A 15,353-nucleotide genomic window follows, 5' to 3' on the forward strand; every position below is an offset into this window, starting at 1 on the left:
GCAGAGAGTCAGAACTCTGACAGGCAGCCAGGGTGGACCCCGGCTTCCCGCACACAGCCAGGACGGCTCCTCCTGGAACCAGATGCCTCAGTGGGCCAGAAGGTAGCTGGGTGCTGGTCAGAGCAGCACCCCCGATCTGGGCAGGAGGCAGGGACCAGTGGGCAGGGGGTGCTTCCTCCCTCGTCTGAGGCAGCAGGCCCCTGCGCCAATCTGGGAGCATCTGACATTTGCACAGTACCTTGTGCTTGTTTCCATGCCTCGTGTGATGGCCCGAGAACCCTTCTAGTAAAAAAAAGCACACACGTCACCTACGCAAACACGTCACCTACACGAACATGTCACCTGTGCGTGCACACGTGTTCCAATCTCTGCTTCGCGGCTGTGGCTGCACCCTAGCACCAGAGCAGTGCACAGACAGGGCGGTGGTGTGGCTGCCCCAGGACAGACATGTGGCAGGAGAGTCTGAGAGCAGAAGTGGGCACTTGGGCACTGAGCTCAAAAGCCTGTCCTGGGCCCTGGTGTCAGAAGTTGTGGCTGCGGCCCTGCAGCTCCATGGGTGTGAAGGTCGCTGCCAGCCACATCTATGCGGGCAGGGAGCATGTGGGAAGCAGTGGACCCCACAGAGCCCCGGGCAGGCCAGTCCAGGGCAGCCCGCACTGGGCCTTGCAGCTTCTGACCGGGAAGCGTTCAAGTCTGTAACCCCCCAGCGATCTGGGAGGCCAAACAGCAGGGCACGAGGAGCTCGGCCGGTCAGGGCTCTGGTTCCAGAGCAGCCGGGCCTGCCTGCCCGCAGGGAGCAGTGTCCTCAGCCTCAGCCCCTGCGCTTGCCCCAGAGCTGCGGGCACCTGGGCAGCCTCACCTCCCGGCGGGAATGCAGCTCGGGGGCTGGCAGGGGCCTGGTTCTCCCTGGGAGGCTGCAGACGGAAAGTACGGCAATTTTAAGGCACGCTCTGCAGAGCCTCCCCAGGGGTCATGGGTCAGCGGGCCTTCAGCTCTCCAGCCAAGTCAAGACCAAGGAAGAAGGTGTCACCGACGTGAGTGACCAAGTCACGGAAATGCGGCTGTTGCTGGAGGCCCCACGAGGTACAGACCCCACAGGCTCGCATGGCGTCTCACGTACTTTGTCTACATTTATTCTCTTGCGCTCAACAGAACAGAAGTTTTGTATTTCAAACCAGGTATGAGATGGCCACCACCTCCCTCTGCCCTGGCACCAAACAGCAGGCCTCTCCGGCTGCCCTGGGCTGGCGGCTCCAGGAGGTGGTTATTTGGCAAGGACACTCCAGGGGTGGGGGAAGGGAGACACCGGACCCATCACTGGCCCCCCACATGGCCTGGACACCCCTTTCTCTTTGGTATCTCAGCAGGGGCAGCCCGCTCAGCAGGCTCCGGCCCCAGGTGCCCAGTCCTGGCAGGCTCCAGGGGCGGGGCTGCTCCAGCAGGGCCTGTCCAAGGCGAGGGCCTGCAGCCAGCCCGGTGGGGGCACTGCCCAGGGCAGGGTGAGGCCTGCTGGGGTGGCCCCAGGCTCATTTCTTGTAGTGATTGGGGGCATCCGCGAAGGCGAACTTCAGGCGGTAGGCCTCAGCCAGCAGCAGGCTGACGTCCTCATTGCCCCAGTGGGCTGTGGGCAGGTTCTGGAGGAAGAGCAGCAGCTCCTGGGGAAACACAAGCCAGGTCAGGAGGTAAGCGGCGGCCAGCAGCGGGCTGGGCTGGCAGGACACCACAGTGCGCCCTCCCTACTCAACCCCGACGGGCCCCCAAGCCATGCAGCCAGAAGGATGCACCCCAAACTCTGGGAACATGCCGACGCTGAGGGCAAGACCCACCTACAGGGCCTGCACCTCCTTTAGCTGAGTCTCCCCAGCAAGTCCGGCCTCAGGTGCTGGGCCCAGACCTGCAGCCTCCGGCTCACCCCAAGGCCGTACAGAACCCCGAGGTAAAGCACCCTCACACACAGTGGCCCAGGCTGACTCAGCAGATTTCTGTGCAGCTGGTGGCGCCCCTCCAGGCCCAGCTGCTCTAGTGGGACGCCAGGCAGGCACACGCCCAGCACCCCCGGCACTGCCCGCCAACTCACAGTGCCTCCAGGGATGACCACGCTGGAGCCCCTCTGCTGTCCCCAGCCATCCCTACGGGGCACAGGAACTGTCTTGGGAGCTCAGGGTTCAGAACACAGGAGAGGGACGCAGAGGGGCTGGTGACATTCTAGACTGCAGGTGAGGATGGCACGGCAGGGAAATGCATGGTCCCGGGGCAGTGGGGCAGGAGACCCCCGGCACCAAGCCCCTCGCCTGCAGACCTGCTCCCCTGACAGCTGCCAGCCCACCCCATCAAGGACAGGGCACAGGCCCGGCCGCCAGAGCATTCACAAGAGGGGGAGGCCTCAGAGGGCCCTGTAGCCATGTCGGCTTCCTGGGGCAGGGGTCTCAGATGGGAGGACTGGGGGACGGGGCCAGACTCTCGCAGGACGTGGGGTGAACTCATCGAGGGAGGGGCTGACACCACACAGTGACCCTGCTGGCTCCAGTCCTGGATAACCTGGCTGCCAGGGTCCTGCCATCCCATCTGGAAGCCAGTCCTGCGGGCCCCCAGGATGCTGGTAATACCTCTCCCCAGCTCCCAGCAGGTGACAAGTGACAGGGGGCGTCGGACTGGGGCTGCCTGCCCCAAAGAGGAACTGCCCAGCAGGACTCAGGAACTCAGTCCCGGGCCTCTGGTGGCCCAAGCCTCCACTGCCTAGACTCCCAGGCTCCAAGGGGCAGGGCTCAGCTTCCCTGGTGGGGGGGCCCTGTGGGGCCTGCTGGCCAACCGGTGGCCCCTGCTGGGCAGAGCACGCCCCACACCCAAGGTGCACAACACACCTGTCCTCGGGCGGGGTTTCATTGCTGCTGCTTTTATCCCCTTCCTCAATCCCATTTCCTTTTGCATTTTGGATACTTTCTGGGGGCCTTTCAATTGAATTCACGGAGCACATTTCCCTGGCAGAACGTCTCCGGGGACATATCAACATCAATCTGCTGTCTTTCACCATTAGATGCAACTTACACGGATGCCAATCCAATTCTGAGCAGGTCGTAAATAAATACCTTTGGTTTTATTTTTAATCCACTTGGCTTCATATTATCGTGACCTCGCGACTTGCAAGGTGAGGAGCAATACCCTCCCATTATGGTGCCTCAGCGACTCCACTGCACACTCAATTTCAGAATCTAATTTAGTCCCCCAGGCTCGCTGGACGGAGGGAGAATAAAGATGCCCAGTGCTCACAGGCTGCAATGCTTAAGAAGGAAAAATCTATTGGGATGACCTTTACGGGAGGCAAAGAACACAGCCAAATACGTCCTTAAGTACAGAGTTCTTTCTCAAAAAGGCCTGTCTTATTTATGCACTGGGCAGAGCTCCTCGGATCTGGGAACCACAGCAGTTATTAGGCATGAGCTGTTTGCCATTATCCACACCACGCGGGTAAACGGTCATGAAGCCATCCCTGGGTCGCATCACCAGGGTCCAGCTCTCCCTGGACAGTCTCGGAGGTGGGGGCGACGGGAGTGCCACTGGGACAGAACCAGCAGCCAGCCTAGCAAATTGTAGAAGGCAATTTGTCTTCAGTCCTAACTTCTCCACAGACAATGCAATGTCCTGTTGGTAGATGCAAAAATTAAGAGCTTTGCTCACAACAGTGACATAGTAAGAAATCAAACCAGTCAGGCGCCTGTGATTCTTTCCCTCCACTTGACGAGATGCCCCCAGGTCTTGAAGCCACAGCAGGCACGCACTTCGGTTCCTGCCTCCTACCTTCACCCACTGGCCGGCATTCCGGCATCTTCCACGCTGCCGTGCTGCGGAGAGCTGCCGAGCGCAGGGCAGAAGCCTGGAGCTGGCCTGTCCCCAACGGTTCCCCACGTAAGCAGTGCTGCAGAGGCCATCTTTTAAACAGAAATCTTCCTGCTGATGGATTTTTGCCTCTGGATAGATTCCAAAAGGCAAGCCTTCTAAGGTTAAAGAGCAAATAACCTTTACAGCTTTGGTCACTTCTTGCTAAAAATGGTTTCATTTTTCCAGCGTCAGGTGGAAACGTTACCCCCGCAGAGGATGATTATCTGTGTGCGCACACCTCCCAGAAGGGTTGCCCTCGGGCTGCAGTGAGTGGGCTCAGGGCCCAGGACTCTCTGTTTCATTGGCCCCTTGCAGAGGCGCACGCGGGCAGTAGGGGGTGGGGACGCAAGCTACAGCTCGGCCACCAGAGGACCCGGGTCCAGGCCTGGCCCCACTGCCATCACGACCCCACAGACTTCTGCAGCTACTTCCTTGGGTTCTCAGTCATGTCACAAGGTGGTCTTTGAGGTCCACACAGGTCCACACATCCCTGGTCCCCAGCAAGTGAGCTAAATGCGTGCACACTTTTAAAGGACGCTGAACCACGGAAGTTCAGATCCCAGCCCTGTACTCATCAGCTCTGTGACCCAGGACAAGTCTCAACAAGCTGTGCCTCAGTTTCCTCATCCGTAAATGGGGACAATCACACGTGTCCCCCCCACGGGCTGTGGCTGGGACCCCCGCCTGCATGACAATGCCACCTCTGGTCATTTGAGAGGCCACCACAGAACTGGGGAAGAGGCCACCTTGTTGCCTCTTTGGACTGGATCTTCAAATTCCAATGTCAGTACAAATGACCTTATTTAACTGAAAATACTCCCAAAAAACACACTGGGGGGCTCTCTTGTCCCCTCCTAGCGTGAGCCAGGAGCTCTATTCTCTCACTTTATTTTTAAATAAACCTGTACCTTGCTCTCCTAAAAAAAAAAAAAAAAAACAGACTGGGACATGAGCTGCTTGGCACTTAAACAGAAACGCCCACCATCCATTCCATCTGCCTCTGTGAGGGACGGCCCACAGCCAAGTGAAGTTAGGGTTAGCACCCCCACCACCTGGCAGGTCTGGGGTCACACCCGACCCCGGAGGTGACGTGCACAGGCTCCTCCCTGACAGCTCCCACAACCTCGCCAGGCGACAGACCCGGGGCCACTCAGAGGGACGCAGCACACCCAGGCCCAGGGAGGGGTCTCTGGGCTCGACGCACCGAAGACCAGACGGCTCTGCCCTCTGGGTATATGTGTGCCGCTGTGTGTGGGGTGGGTACCAGGCACCACAGACAGACAGGCAAACACGGCACGGACAGCATTCAGTCTTGCGCAGTCAAAGCAGGGTGTGTGAGACACTCATGGCCTTTCCGCCCGCCATCCACCGCCCAGCCCGGCGGACACACGTGTCCGTGCAGAACACACTCCAAACCAAGGGCTGTGAAATGTTTCTTGATACTCTTTCTACAGATTACAGGTTAAAAGATAGTACTTTGGACATACTGGGTACAATAAAATATTAAAGTGAATTTCAGTTGTTTTTTTCCCATTTCTGAGGCTACCAGGAAATTTAAGAGTTTGCATGTGGCAGGCATGACATTCTATTGGGCACAGGGCTCCAAGGGACGCTAGGAATCTACCTCCCTGCTCCACCGCCCCCAGCCTGGGGCAGCCCGGCCTGCAGACAGCGCGGTGAGGACCCTCGGCAGAGAGGACACCCTGGATGGCTCCCACAGCAGGGGCCGGGCACAGGCACACGGCGGCAGAGCACGCCGCCTGCTCCTCCACGCGGCAGAGAGCAGAGGTCGGCCTTAAAAGCTGCTCGAGTCAGTAGTTTACAAATTGCCAACTCACAGAGGTGAATAAATTAATCATGACGGGGCTAAAAGGGCCCATTTGCCGACTCTCATTATTTTCTCCCTTTAACCAAGAGAAGAAACAGGAGTCACTACACTGCCACACACGCCAGGTAGCCGGATTAATTGGACTAATTCGCTTCTCCATCCGCATTCCGACATGTGATCTGTGCAGCCTGGCTAGAAAATCCACCCGCTCGGGGTGCTCTGGCCCTGGTGCTGTCTGGATGGCAGACCCTGGGTGCCACCTGGGGGCCGCCTGGGGAGCAGGGCAGGAGCGTGGGGCTCCTGGGGATGGGCCTCCCCACCAGTCTGCAGGTGAGGAGACTGAGGCGCAGACGGGCTGGCCGCCTGGCACCGGGACCCTGGTTGGCTCACATCCGCTGCCCTGTAACGCTGGGCGACGTTACAGCACAGGCCGCTGGGAGCCCTTGGGAGTTGAGTCCCTCATCTGTGAGGTGGGACAACAGGAGCCAGCTCCAGGCTGGGGAGTTCAAAGGTCAGTGACTAAGAGCCATGCTGCGTGGAGGACAGCGACCCAGGAAGCCACCCTGTTGTGCCCCCAGCGCCACCGTCACCATCATGCTATCTACACTGTGGGGCCCCAGGTGTGTCTCCAACCCTTCCAGAGGTGTGGGGAGCATGGAAGGAGTCAGTGCACCCTGCTGGCACAACCCCTGGCATGTGGACACACACCAGTTTTGTCACCACCACTGTGTGCCAGGTGCGGTGGGAACCAGAGCAGCACCCGCGCCCGGGGCCTGCCCTGTGCTCTGCTGGGCGCTGGCACTCACCCTGAGCAAAGTGCTGGTCTGGGTCCCCTCCAGCTGGCCTCCCACTAGCTCTGGCTCCCCACCCTCCCCAGCCCCTGGCAGCGCCTGGGCTATCCGTCCAACTGCCCCCCAGAGCAGGTCTCCATGGCCACACAGTCCAGAGGTCAAGGATCACAGTCTCTGGAAACCATTGGAGGGGTGGGCCTGGGCCGGGTCTGCTGGGGTTTTAATCCATATTCATCATGTAGCATCTGTTCTTGGCAAAGACATGTGCAAAATGGAAGACACACCCATAGCCAGGATTAAATCAGGCCAGGAAGGGTCTGAGGCATGTGCTGGCTGCACTGACCACGCAGGGGGTTCTAATGTATGCCAGGTGCTGCTAGCCAGGCCCTATGGGCTCCCCGGTGTTTGGGGTGATGGAGGCAGGTGGGCATGGTAAGCCAAGAGCTGGGACTCAGTGGCCACTTTTTCTGGGGTGGTGTGGCCCCTCTCCTGCCCGTGGTCCCCGTGTTTCTGTTGTGCCCCACCTGCCTGCTGGCTGCCACCTGCATCAGAACTTGTCGGGCATCAGGGCTACCCAGCCCCAGGGAAGATCACCCGGAACAGCACATAGTCTGCCCCAAGCGTGCCCATGGATGCACAGTGGGTTCTGCTCCCTGGCGTGGCCATGCCTGCTCCAGGCGGGACATCCCCACTCAAAGGCAGACCATCTTCCCAGCGTGGGCGGGGCCGGCGCGACCTGTTCTGCCCACAGTTCTGAGGACAGGCAGCTAGCCCGGGAGGAGGCGGAAGGCGGCTCACGTCCTTCCTCCGCGCTCCCCACCATCACTGGTGCAAGATGTGCACGAGGAAGAGAGCACCGGCCGGTCAGCACAGGTTCCAGCCAGGACTGGGTCTTGAGGCCAGGCTCCTGCAAGCTCCGGCAGTGTGGGCTCCGGTTGGTGCTGCACCACAGCCCAGCCCCAGGGCACAGGCCGGTCAGCACGAGCCGGCGCTGGCAGCCCCTGCTCCTCGGGTGGCATCTCTGGCACTGGGTCGGACTCCCCAGGGACCACGGGCCTCCCTCTTTCTTTCATTCCTTCTGGGTAACTGCAATGCATCCTTCAGGACGCGGTGAGGATCGGGAACACGCACCAACCCTACCACCTCTGGACGCCCGCTGGTCCCCGCCCCGGGCCCTGCCTATCACCTGTCCAAGCCTGAGGCCTCTGGTTTCAGAGACTGACCATGAGAACAGCAATCAACCTACCAGTGGCCCGGGAGCAGGCGAAGCCCACAGTCGAGCCCCAAAGGCAGGAGGGCACGAGGACTAGCCAGCTGCTCTCACGGCGCGGGAGCCCTGGAGGGGCGGGGAGCGGGCAGCGGGGGACTGTCCCAGGGACTCCCCTCCCCTTTGCCCTCCTGCCCCTGTGGCCAAGTTGGAGGGAACGGGTCAGACATAAATGATTAGCAAACTCAGACATCACAGCGCCGTGACGCCCGAGAACACTCCTGTGGTTGACGCTGAGAGACAGGCGCGCGGCTCAGGGCTGCCAAAGCCACCAGCTCACCGGCCGGCAGCCCCGAGGCGCCTGCACCGCCGACCTGGACAGTGTGCCCAACCCCAGCAAAGGGAGGGGCCCTGGGGAACCTTGCCCAGGCCCCATGACCTGGATCTCAGCCAATCCTTTGAGCTCTGTGACTGGGGACACAGACGGCTGGAAACAGAACCATCCCCGGCCACTTCTGCTGCCCAGGCGGCCTGGACACGCAGCCTTCCTCCGCCGTGTGGGGCTCAGGGCCTACACTCCCGTGCACAGGGCTGAGGGGGGGAAACACACCAGGCCTGCAGACGGGCAGAGTGGCTATGGAAACCCCGTGGAGGGGATGGCCTGGGGGCGGGGTGGTGTGCAGGGTGTGGTGTGTGTGAGGCTGTGTGAGTGTGGTGGGGTTATACCCAGTGTGTAGGGTGTGTCCATGTGGTGGGCACAGGGTGAGTACATATGCAGTATGACGTGTGTGGTACACGGTGTCACATGTGGCGCCTGTCTGCACACGAGAGGACAGGCCCTGGGAGCGGTGTGACGTGTCCTTCCAGGTGGTTCCGAGCGTGCCCACAGAGGTCTTGTGCTCAGGCTTGGGAATGGGGCCTGTCCAGCATGGCTCTCAGCCTCCCTTCCTCCCCTCGGTCCTACATCCACCCACCCAGTGTCCACGGCCTGCCTCCTGGCCAGGTGGTCAGCCAGCCACGGTGTGGAGTGAGCCACGGCCAGCTGGGGCCTGGCCGGAGGGCTGACATCCTACAATGCCCTGGCCTCTCATCCCCTTTGGCTCCTTTTTAGTCTTCCTAACGAGGAAGCCCCATTCTGGTCCAGAGACAAAGGAAAGTGATTTGTCTTTCTGCAAGCAGATGCCTCCCTGTGCAAACTCCTTTACCAGGGGATTTTCTTTAGCACTTCATTGCTGCAGCGTCAATGTGCTTAACAGAGTCAGGGGCACATAGAGTCCATTTCTCCAGCATTCTAGAATGTCACTAACAGAAGCCAGCAAACAACAAGGGCAGCACCCAGGGCTGTGCGAAGAAGTCCTGAAAGCCACAACCAGCCCAAAGCCTGTTCCAGCACAGCACACAGCAGGGGGCGTGCAGCCTCATGGGCAGAGGCGACCAGCCCGCGATGATGCACGTCATGGCCAAGTCCAGTGCATGGCAGCTACTCCGTGTGCTGCAGGTGGAGCACGTCTAAGGCCACACAGGTGAACAGTGGACAACAGAGTCACTAGAGCCCAGAGGTGGGCCGACAGCGGGTGTGGCTCTGGACGCCGGGACGGTGCCTACCTGCCTCAGTGCCCAGAGCAAACGGAGCCCTGAGGGCAGACAGCAAGCCACCCCCCTACCCTCCACAGGACATACTGCACAGCCCACGGGTCCCCAGTCACCTGCACAGCCAGGTCACCAGCGGTCCCCTGCTGTCCTTGCACAGGCCCACCCGCACTGTCGGCCCCCTAGGAAGGCACTGATCGCTGCCCTCAGCCCCAGGAGCATCTGAGCCCTGGACGCCCCTGAGGTCCCCAGGCCTGTGACCAGGGTGACAGGAAGGAGGGCAGATGAAGGGAGGGAGCTGCTAGCACAGGAGTGAGGACCCAGGGAGCAGGGCGGTGCACCCAGCAGGCTGCAGGGAGGGCCAGGGCCAGTGACAAGGACTCACAGCAGGGACATGTGCTGGGAGGGCAGAGAGCACGCACCCCCAGGATGGACAGGGAGAAGAGAGGCAGGAAGGAGAGGTACCCCAGGTGGCAGGGCCACCCTCACTGCCCGCCCACCTCCTCCAGTGAAGGTGGCACCTGTCCAGGGTCCATGAACACCCCCTGGCCACCCTGAATGTGTGTCAGTGGTCAACAACGAAGCAACCCTGTATCCAGGGCTCACTCTGTGCTGAGCATGTGCTACACATCATCCTTAAAACCAATCCTGGGGGACCCCACACCCCAAGCCTACAACCAATCCTGGGGAGCCCCACACCCCAAGTCTACAACCAATCCTGGGGGACCCCACATCTACAACCAATCCTGGGGCGCCCCTCACCCTGCATCTACAGCCAATCCTGGGGAACCCACACCACACATTTACAACCAATCCTGGAGGAAACAAAACCCCGCCTACAACCTACCCCAGGGGGCTCTCAGTACTCCCAGTCCAGGGGAGTAGGCTGGAGCCCCAGGAAGCTAAGTGCCGCTCAGAGTCAAGTATGTGGACACAGGGTGGGGGGTGGGGGAGCTGCGACCCCTCTCCCCAGGCTGCAATCCCTAGACCTGACCCTGACCCTGACCACATGACCCTCCTGAGAGGCTGAGAGCCCAGAGGGGTCTACCCCACCCTTCCCTGGAACCTAGAAGCGCTCTGTGGACCCCTGAGCCCTGGATGGCATCAGACAGCCCAGGCTCTGAGGACTGTCCCCCGGCCCCACACACTGCCAGCAGCCTTCCTTCTAGGCTGAGCAGAGGGTGGGGCAGATGGGCGGACATACGGAGCAGGGCTGCTGGGTGGAAGCAGGGGTGAAAGCTCCACGGGGGAGGCGTGGGGGCACTTGGTAAGCCGTGTGTCCATCCCACTCCTGCTCCCAGGCGTCTGGGCACCAGCGTGGTGGGCAGAGCGCCTGCAGGAAAACTGTCCATGGAAGCTCCCCCTACTTATCTTATGCTAACCTTTCTGCCACACTCAATGCCCTTTAGCCGGCAGACCAAAGAACACACATCAGCTGCGCAAGTAATGGCTCACAAAGGTCAGGCCGCCGGCCCACGGCTCCCTGCCAGGTGGACGCACCTGGGGGCCTGACTGCCAAGTCCACTCCTGGGGCCCCATCAGATCTGAGCCCTGCTCTGTCAAGAGTGGGGCTGCGCTGTGATGTCCTCAGGTCACAGGTGAGGCTGGCTGGCCCAAGCGCCGTCCAGGAGGGGCTGAGGGCCTGGGCGGTGCCCCACTGCCTTGGAGGGGGGCCCCTGGTCCCCAGCGCTGGGCCGTCCTGAGGCTGCCTCCCGCCTCCCTCCCTCCTGACCGTCCTGTGACAATTGATTTCTTTGACAACCCAGTTATTAGTTTGAAAATCCTGTCAAGTTCTGGACCAAGCCGGGGCTAAAAATAGAAGGATGGTGACAGCAGGCGGGGACGGACGGCCAGCTCGCTGGTGACAGCCCTCCAGAGGCGGGGAATGGAAGGCGACAGCGCAATGGAGCAATCTGAGGGGCTCCTACTCTGTCCCTGTGATCAGTTCCCCATTTCTTTTCCAAAGAAGGAGTCCTAAGGAAAGCCCCGCGGGGCGGTGGGGGCAGGGGCCTGGCAGGGGGGCCCAGGCGAGCTCGCCTTTCAGTCTCAGCGGCGCACGGAGGAGTACTCACAGTCCGGGCTGGGCAATCAGGTCGGCTTCCTCCCGGAAAGCCCTGTCTGTGGGGCTTGGGGCCGGCGGCTAATCACAGACGGGGTACCACGGAGACGTCATCCGCACAGGCACCCCTGCCCGAGGAGGGCCGCTGGCAGGGGCGCCCACTTACGGGGGAGGCCTGTGTCCCACACGTTCATCTGCGAGGCAGCAGGGCCGGCCCTCAGGGAGGGCACCGCGGAGGCTGTGCCAGCTCCTCATCTCGGTGGTATCGGTGGGGTGGTGGGTGCAGAGGGGAGCAGGCAGGGGGTGGCTGCAGCTGAACCACAGCCCACACAGGCGGGCTGAGGCAGGAGCAGGGGCATGAGCCGCCCCCAAGTCCCCGGGCACCTGGGTCGGGGCGGTCTCGTCCCTGGGGAGCCCGGGGCTCCCCACACCAGGTCCTGCTTACCACGTCCATTGCTCCCCCCGCACCTTTCCTGAAGCCACGTGATTCCCACCTTGCGAAGCTCGCCTCCGATTGTCCGGACCACCTTTCCAGTCTCCCTGGCGACTTCCCCCTGCCAGGCCCCGAGTGCCCGAGTCCCCGGGCCCTCTCCAACCCTGCGACCCTCCCCAAGTGATGCCCCCTGGGGCCACCTGCACGCTCCCACCACCCTCTCCCTGACCCCCAGCCTGGCATGTCTGGCGGCCACGTGCACACCTCCACACTTGCACGCCCCTGGCGTCTCAAACTGAAGGGACCCCACTGTGGTCTCCTGTGCCTCCTGGGCCCCAGAACACCTGCCCGAGGGCCACACTCCCGACCGCCCCTGCTCTCTCCACATGCCCCTATCCCCAGCCTGTCAGCACCGACGCCAGCCAGGCCACACCACGCACACACCGCAGCCCCCCGCCTTCCTCTGATGGAAGAGGCCCGGCCCCTCGCTGGCTTCCGCCCCCGCCCCCACGATCCGCTACCCACACAGCAGGAACACTGCTTCGCCCCACAAGGAGCCCTGCCCATGCTACTCTGCTCTCTAAAGGCCGCCTGCGCGTCTCCTGGGGGGCCTGGCGCCCAAACCCGCAGGCCCAGTGCTCGGTGGGGGGCTGGCGATGTCCTGACGCCCTCGGGTGCCGTCGCTCCTCCAGAAAGGAAACCCGGCCTCTGGCCCCGCCCCCCGCCTATGGCCCCGCCCCCGCCTATGGCCCCGCCTCCCCACCCCTGACTCCGCCTGCCTATGGCCCCCGCCCTCCCATGGCCCCGCCCACCCGCCTCTGGTCCCGCTTCCTCGCTCTGGCCCCGCCCTCCACCTATGGCCCCGCCTTCCCTCCTCTGCTGATGGGGGGGTCCGTGGGGTTTGCCACCCAACTTGCTTCTTTCACCCCCTCAGGTCTGAAGCGCCCGCTCCGAGAGCCTCCTCCTTGTCACCAGCCTCAGCACCAGGACAAGCTACGAAGGCACGGAGGCCTCCGTCCGGAGAAGGGCTGTGGGTGAGGGGTTCACCCCCCAGGCTTATCACCAGCATACGTCCAGGTGTCCGCAGGGCTGCTGGAGGACAGTGGGCGCCCCGCCGAGGAAGGCCACAGAGGCCAGGCCTCCGCATACGGCACCCAGCGAGAACCCTCACGGCCGAAGACACAGGCACCAACGGTCACAGCGCTGGGCTGCCTGGGCCGGACAGCGGTGCCCGGCGGGGCGCGGCTGCCTCAGGAGACCTCCGGAGCTGGCCTGACGGGCCCTCAGGGCACCCCCCCGCCCCTCGGCCTGCCCCTCAAACTGCAATGGGGTCCAGAAAGAACCCTAACGCATGACCCCCACCCCTGCCCGCCTTCCCAGGGGAACAGCCAGAGCAGAGCCTGCTCGCGGGGCGCCTCACTTGCCCGCAGGGCTGAGTTCATGGTCCCGGCCAGCACCACCCCTGGTGGGTTACAGTCACTGCCAGGTGCCAATGAGGAGGTTCAGCTCACAGAGTGTGGCTGCTGTGGGGCCAGAGAGCTAGCCACGCGGGGGAGCAGATCTGCAGCCAGACCGTGACCGTGCAGGGCCTCTCAGGCAGAGCACCGCAGGGCCCACACTATTGCCCACACTGGCCAGGGCCCAGGATGCACAACAGCGCAGGATGATGGGGCTGGACCACGGGGCCACACCATGGAGCCAGGCCACAGGGCTGGGCCATGGGGTCACACCACGGAGCCAGGCCACGGGCTGAACCACGGGGTCGCACCACTGAGCCGGACAACAGGGCCACAACACAGAGCCAGGCCACAGGGCTGGACCACGGGGCCACACCACAAAGACAGACCACAGGGCTACACCATGGAGCCAGGCCACAGGGCAGGACCACAGAGCCAGGCCATAGGGCTGGACCATGGGGTCGCACCACAGAGCCAGGCCACAGGGCTGGCCCATGGGTCTGGATCACAGGGCTGGCCGATCAGAGATGCTCCCCTTTCCCTTCACAGGTAGCTGGGGTTCAGAATGACCAATGAGAGAGGTTCCTGTGGTGGCTTAATGACTCGTGAGCTCAGGGGTCCATGCAACCCCAGGGCCGGTGGGGCCCTCAAGAGTAAGGGCACCAGGGATCACAAAGGCCCAACAGACTCCAGACACGTCCCCTTTTCTCACCCACCCAAGCACAGGAAAGGTCTCAGCCCCAGGCTGCAGCTGAGACGTGGAGACTTTCGCCGGCACATACTGGGGCCACCGACCTGTCCCGTGCTGGGGAGACGTGGAGCATGTGCACCGAACCACGAGAGCATGAGAGCCCGCGCGTCACAGAGCTACCCCAAAGCGGGTTCACACAGATTTGCCACGACAGCACTCGTGAGGTCCCAGGTGCGCACAGCTGGGTCCTGGGGAGGAAGGTGTGAAGGAATGGGCATCCTCCATCTGACCCCATGGCACCCCACACCATTCACAGGCCCCGCAGAGGCTACGGGATGTGCACTGACCCCCAGTGTAGACTCAGCAGGCCAGTCTTGGGCCAACCCTTGGGGACACCTCTGCGTGCTGTGTGGCCACAGGGATTTCATCTCCTGGGCCCCAGATTCCTCATGAAATTGGGGAGAACACAGCCGTCTGCTGTGCTGGGTGCAGCGAGATCTGTCTGTGGGGTGACAGAAGGGCAGCATCTCCATCTGTCTGCATGTCACTTGGGTGGGACGCCTGCCTGTATCTTCTGTCCGTTTCTTAACTGGGCTGTTTGTTTTCTTACTGTTGAGTTTTTAGAGTTCTTCATATATTGTGGATAGCAGTCCTTCACCAGACGGGTCTCCTCCCAGCCTGCGGCCTGTCTTCTCATTCTCCTGACCTTGTCTTTCCAGCAGCAGAAGTGTGTAATTTTAATAAAGCCCAGCTTATCAGTTCTTTCCTTCCTGGACCCTAAAAACCCAGTTAATTCCTATCTTTCTGAAAGCCATTTGAGGGAAGTAAGTGCCGGCTGCATGATGCCATCAGGCAGGTGCAATGAGGTCCCGGTGGTGAACACACAACCATGGACCCCCAACTTCCTGAGTAGCATGTCACAAACCCAGGCAGAGGCTGTCCCTCCAGGTGACTGGTGTGCCATTCGGCAAGGCTGACACTGGATGCATCTGTTCTCAGCCCTCTCCCAGCCCGACAGAGGGCTCTGTGCCATGGGACCACCCACCAGCAGGCCGGACAGCGACCTGTGATCTGCCCGGCGATGGATGAGGCCTCCATCCATGTGTCATTCTCATTACCTTCACTTGTCTCCCCAACCCCTGCACCTTCTCGGTCCCTGAGAACCAGGACCAAGGGACACACAGGACCCTCCCACTGGGCTGAGGACAGGGCAGGAGTCCGGTGGTGGGGTCCCTGCAGAGTGAGCAGCGCTGGGGGCTGGCTGGGAGGAGGGCGAGCAGGCAGAGGAGCCCCTGGAGGAGACCCCGCAGCTTGGGGAGTGGTGATGGAGCCCTGGCTCACAGGTCAGGCCCGCCAGGCTCCTGCAGTTCTTCCAGGCTGGACTCGACCCGCCCGTGAGGCCAGGCCCCACGGCTCTCAGC

At 62.0% G+C, this 15,353-nt stretch overlaps 1 protein-coding gene across 3 annotated transcripts in view; it reads right to left on the bottom strand.

Annotated features, from left to right (window-relative positions):
- Window positions 1-1,110: 1,110 nt before the first annotated feature.
- TBC1D22A (TBC1 domain family member 22A) overlaps window positions 1,111-15,353 on the bottom strand; it is a 328,715-nt gene continuing 314,472 nt past the window's right edge. For all 3 annotated transcript variants that reach the window (XM_036906615.2, XM_036906613.2, XM_036906611.2), the window contains one exon: window positions 1,111-1,655. In XM_036906615.2, coding sequence (XP_036762510.1) covers window positions 1,606-1,655 — 50 coding nt within the window. In that variant the 3' untranslated portion in view covers window positions 1,111-1,605. The remainder of the gene's footprint in view (window positions 1,656-15,353) is intronic.

Source organism: Manis pentadactyla, chromosome 10, assembly GCF_030020395.1.
Source record: "Manis pentadactyla isolate mManPen7 chromosome 10, mManPen7.hap1, whole genome shotgun sequence".
Classification (NCBI taxonomy): Eukaryota; Metazoa; Chordata; class Mammalia; order Pholidota; family Manidae; genus Manis; species Manis pentadactyla.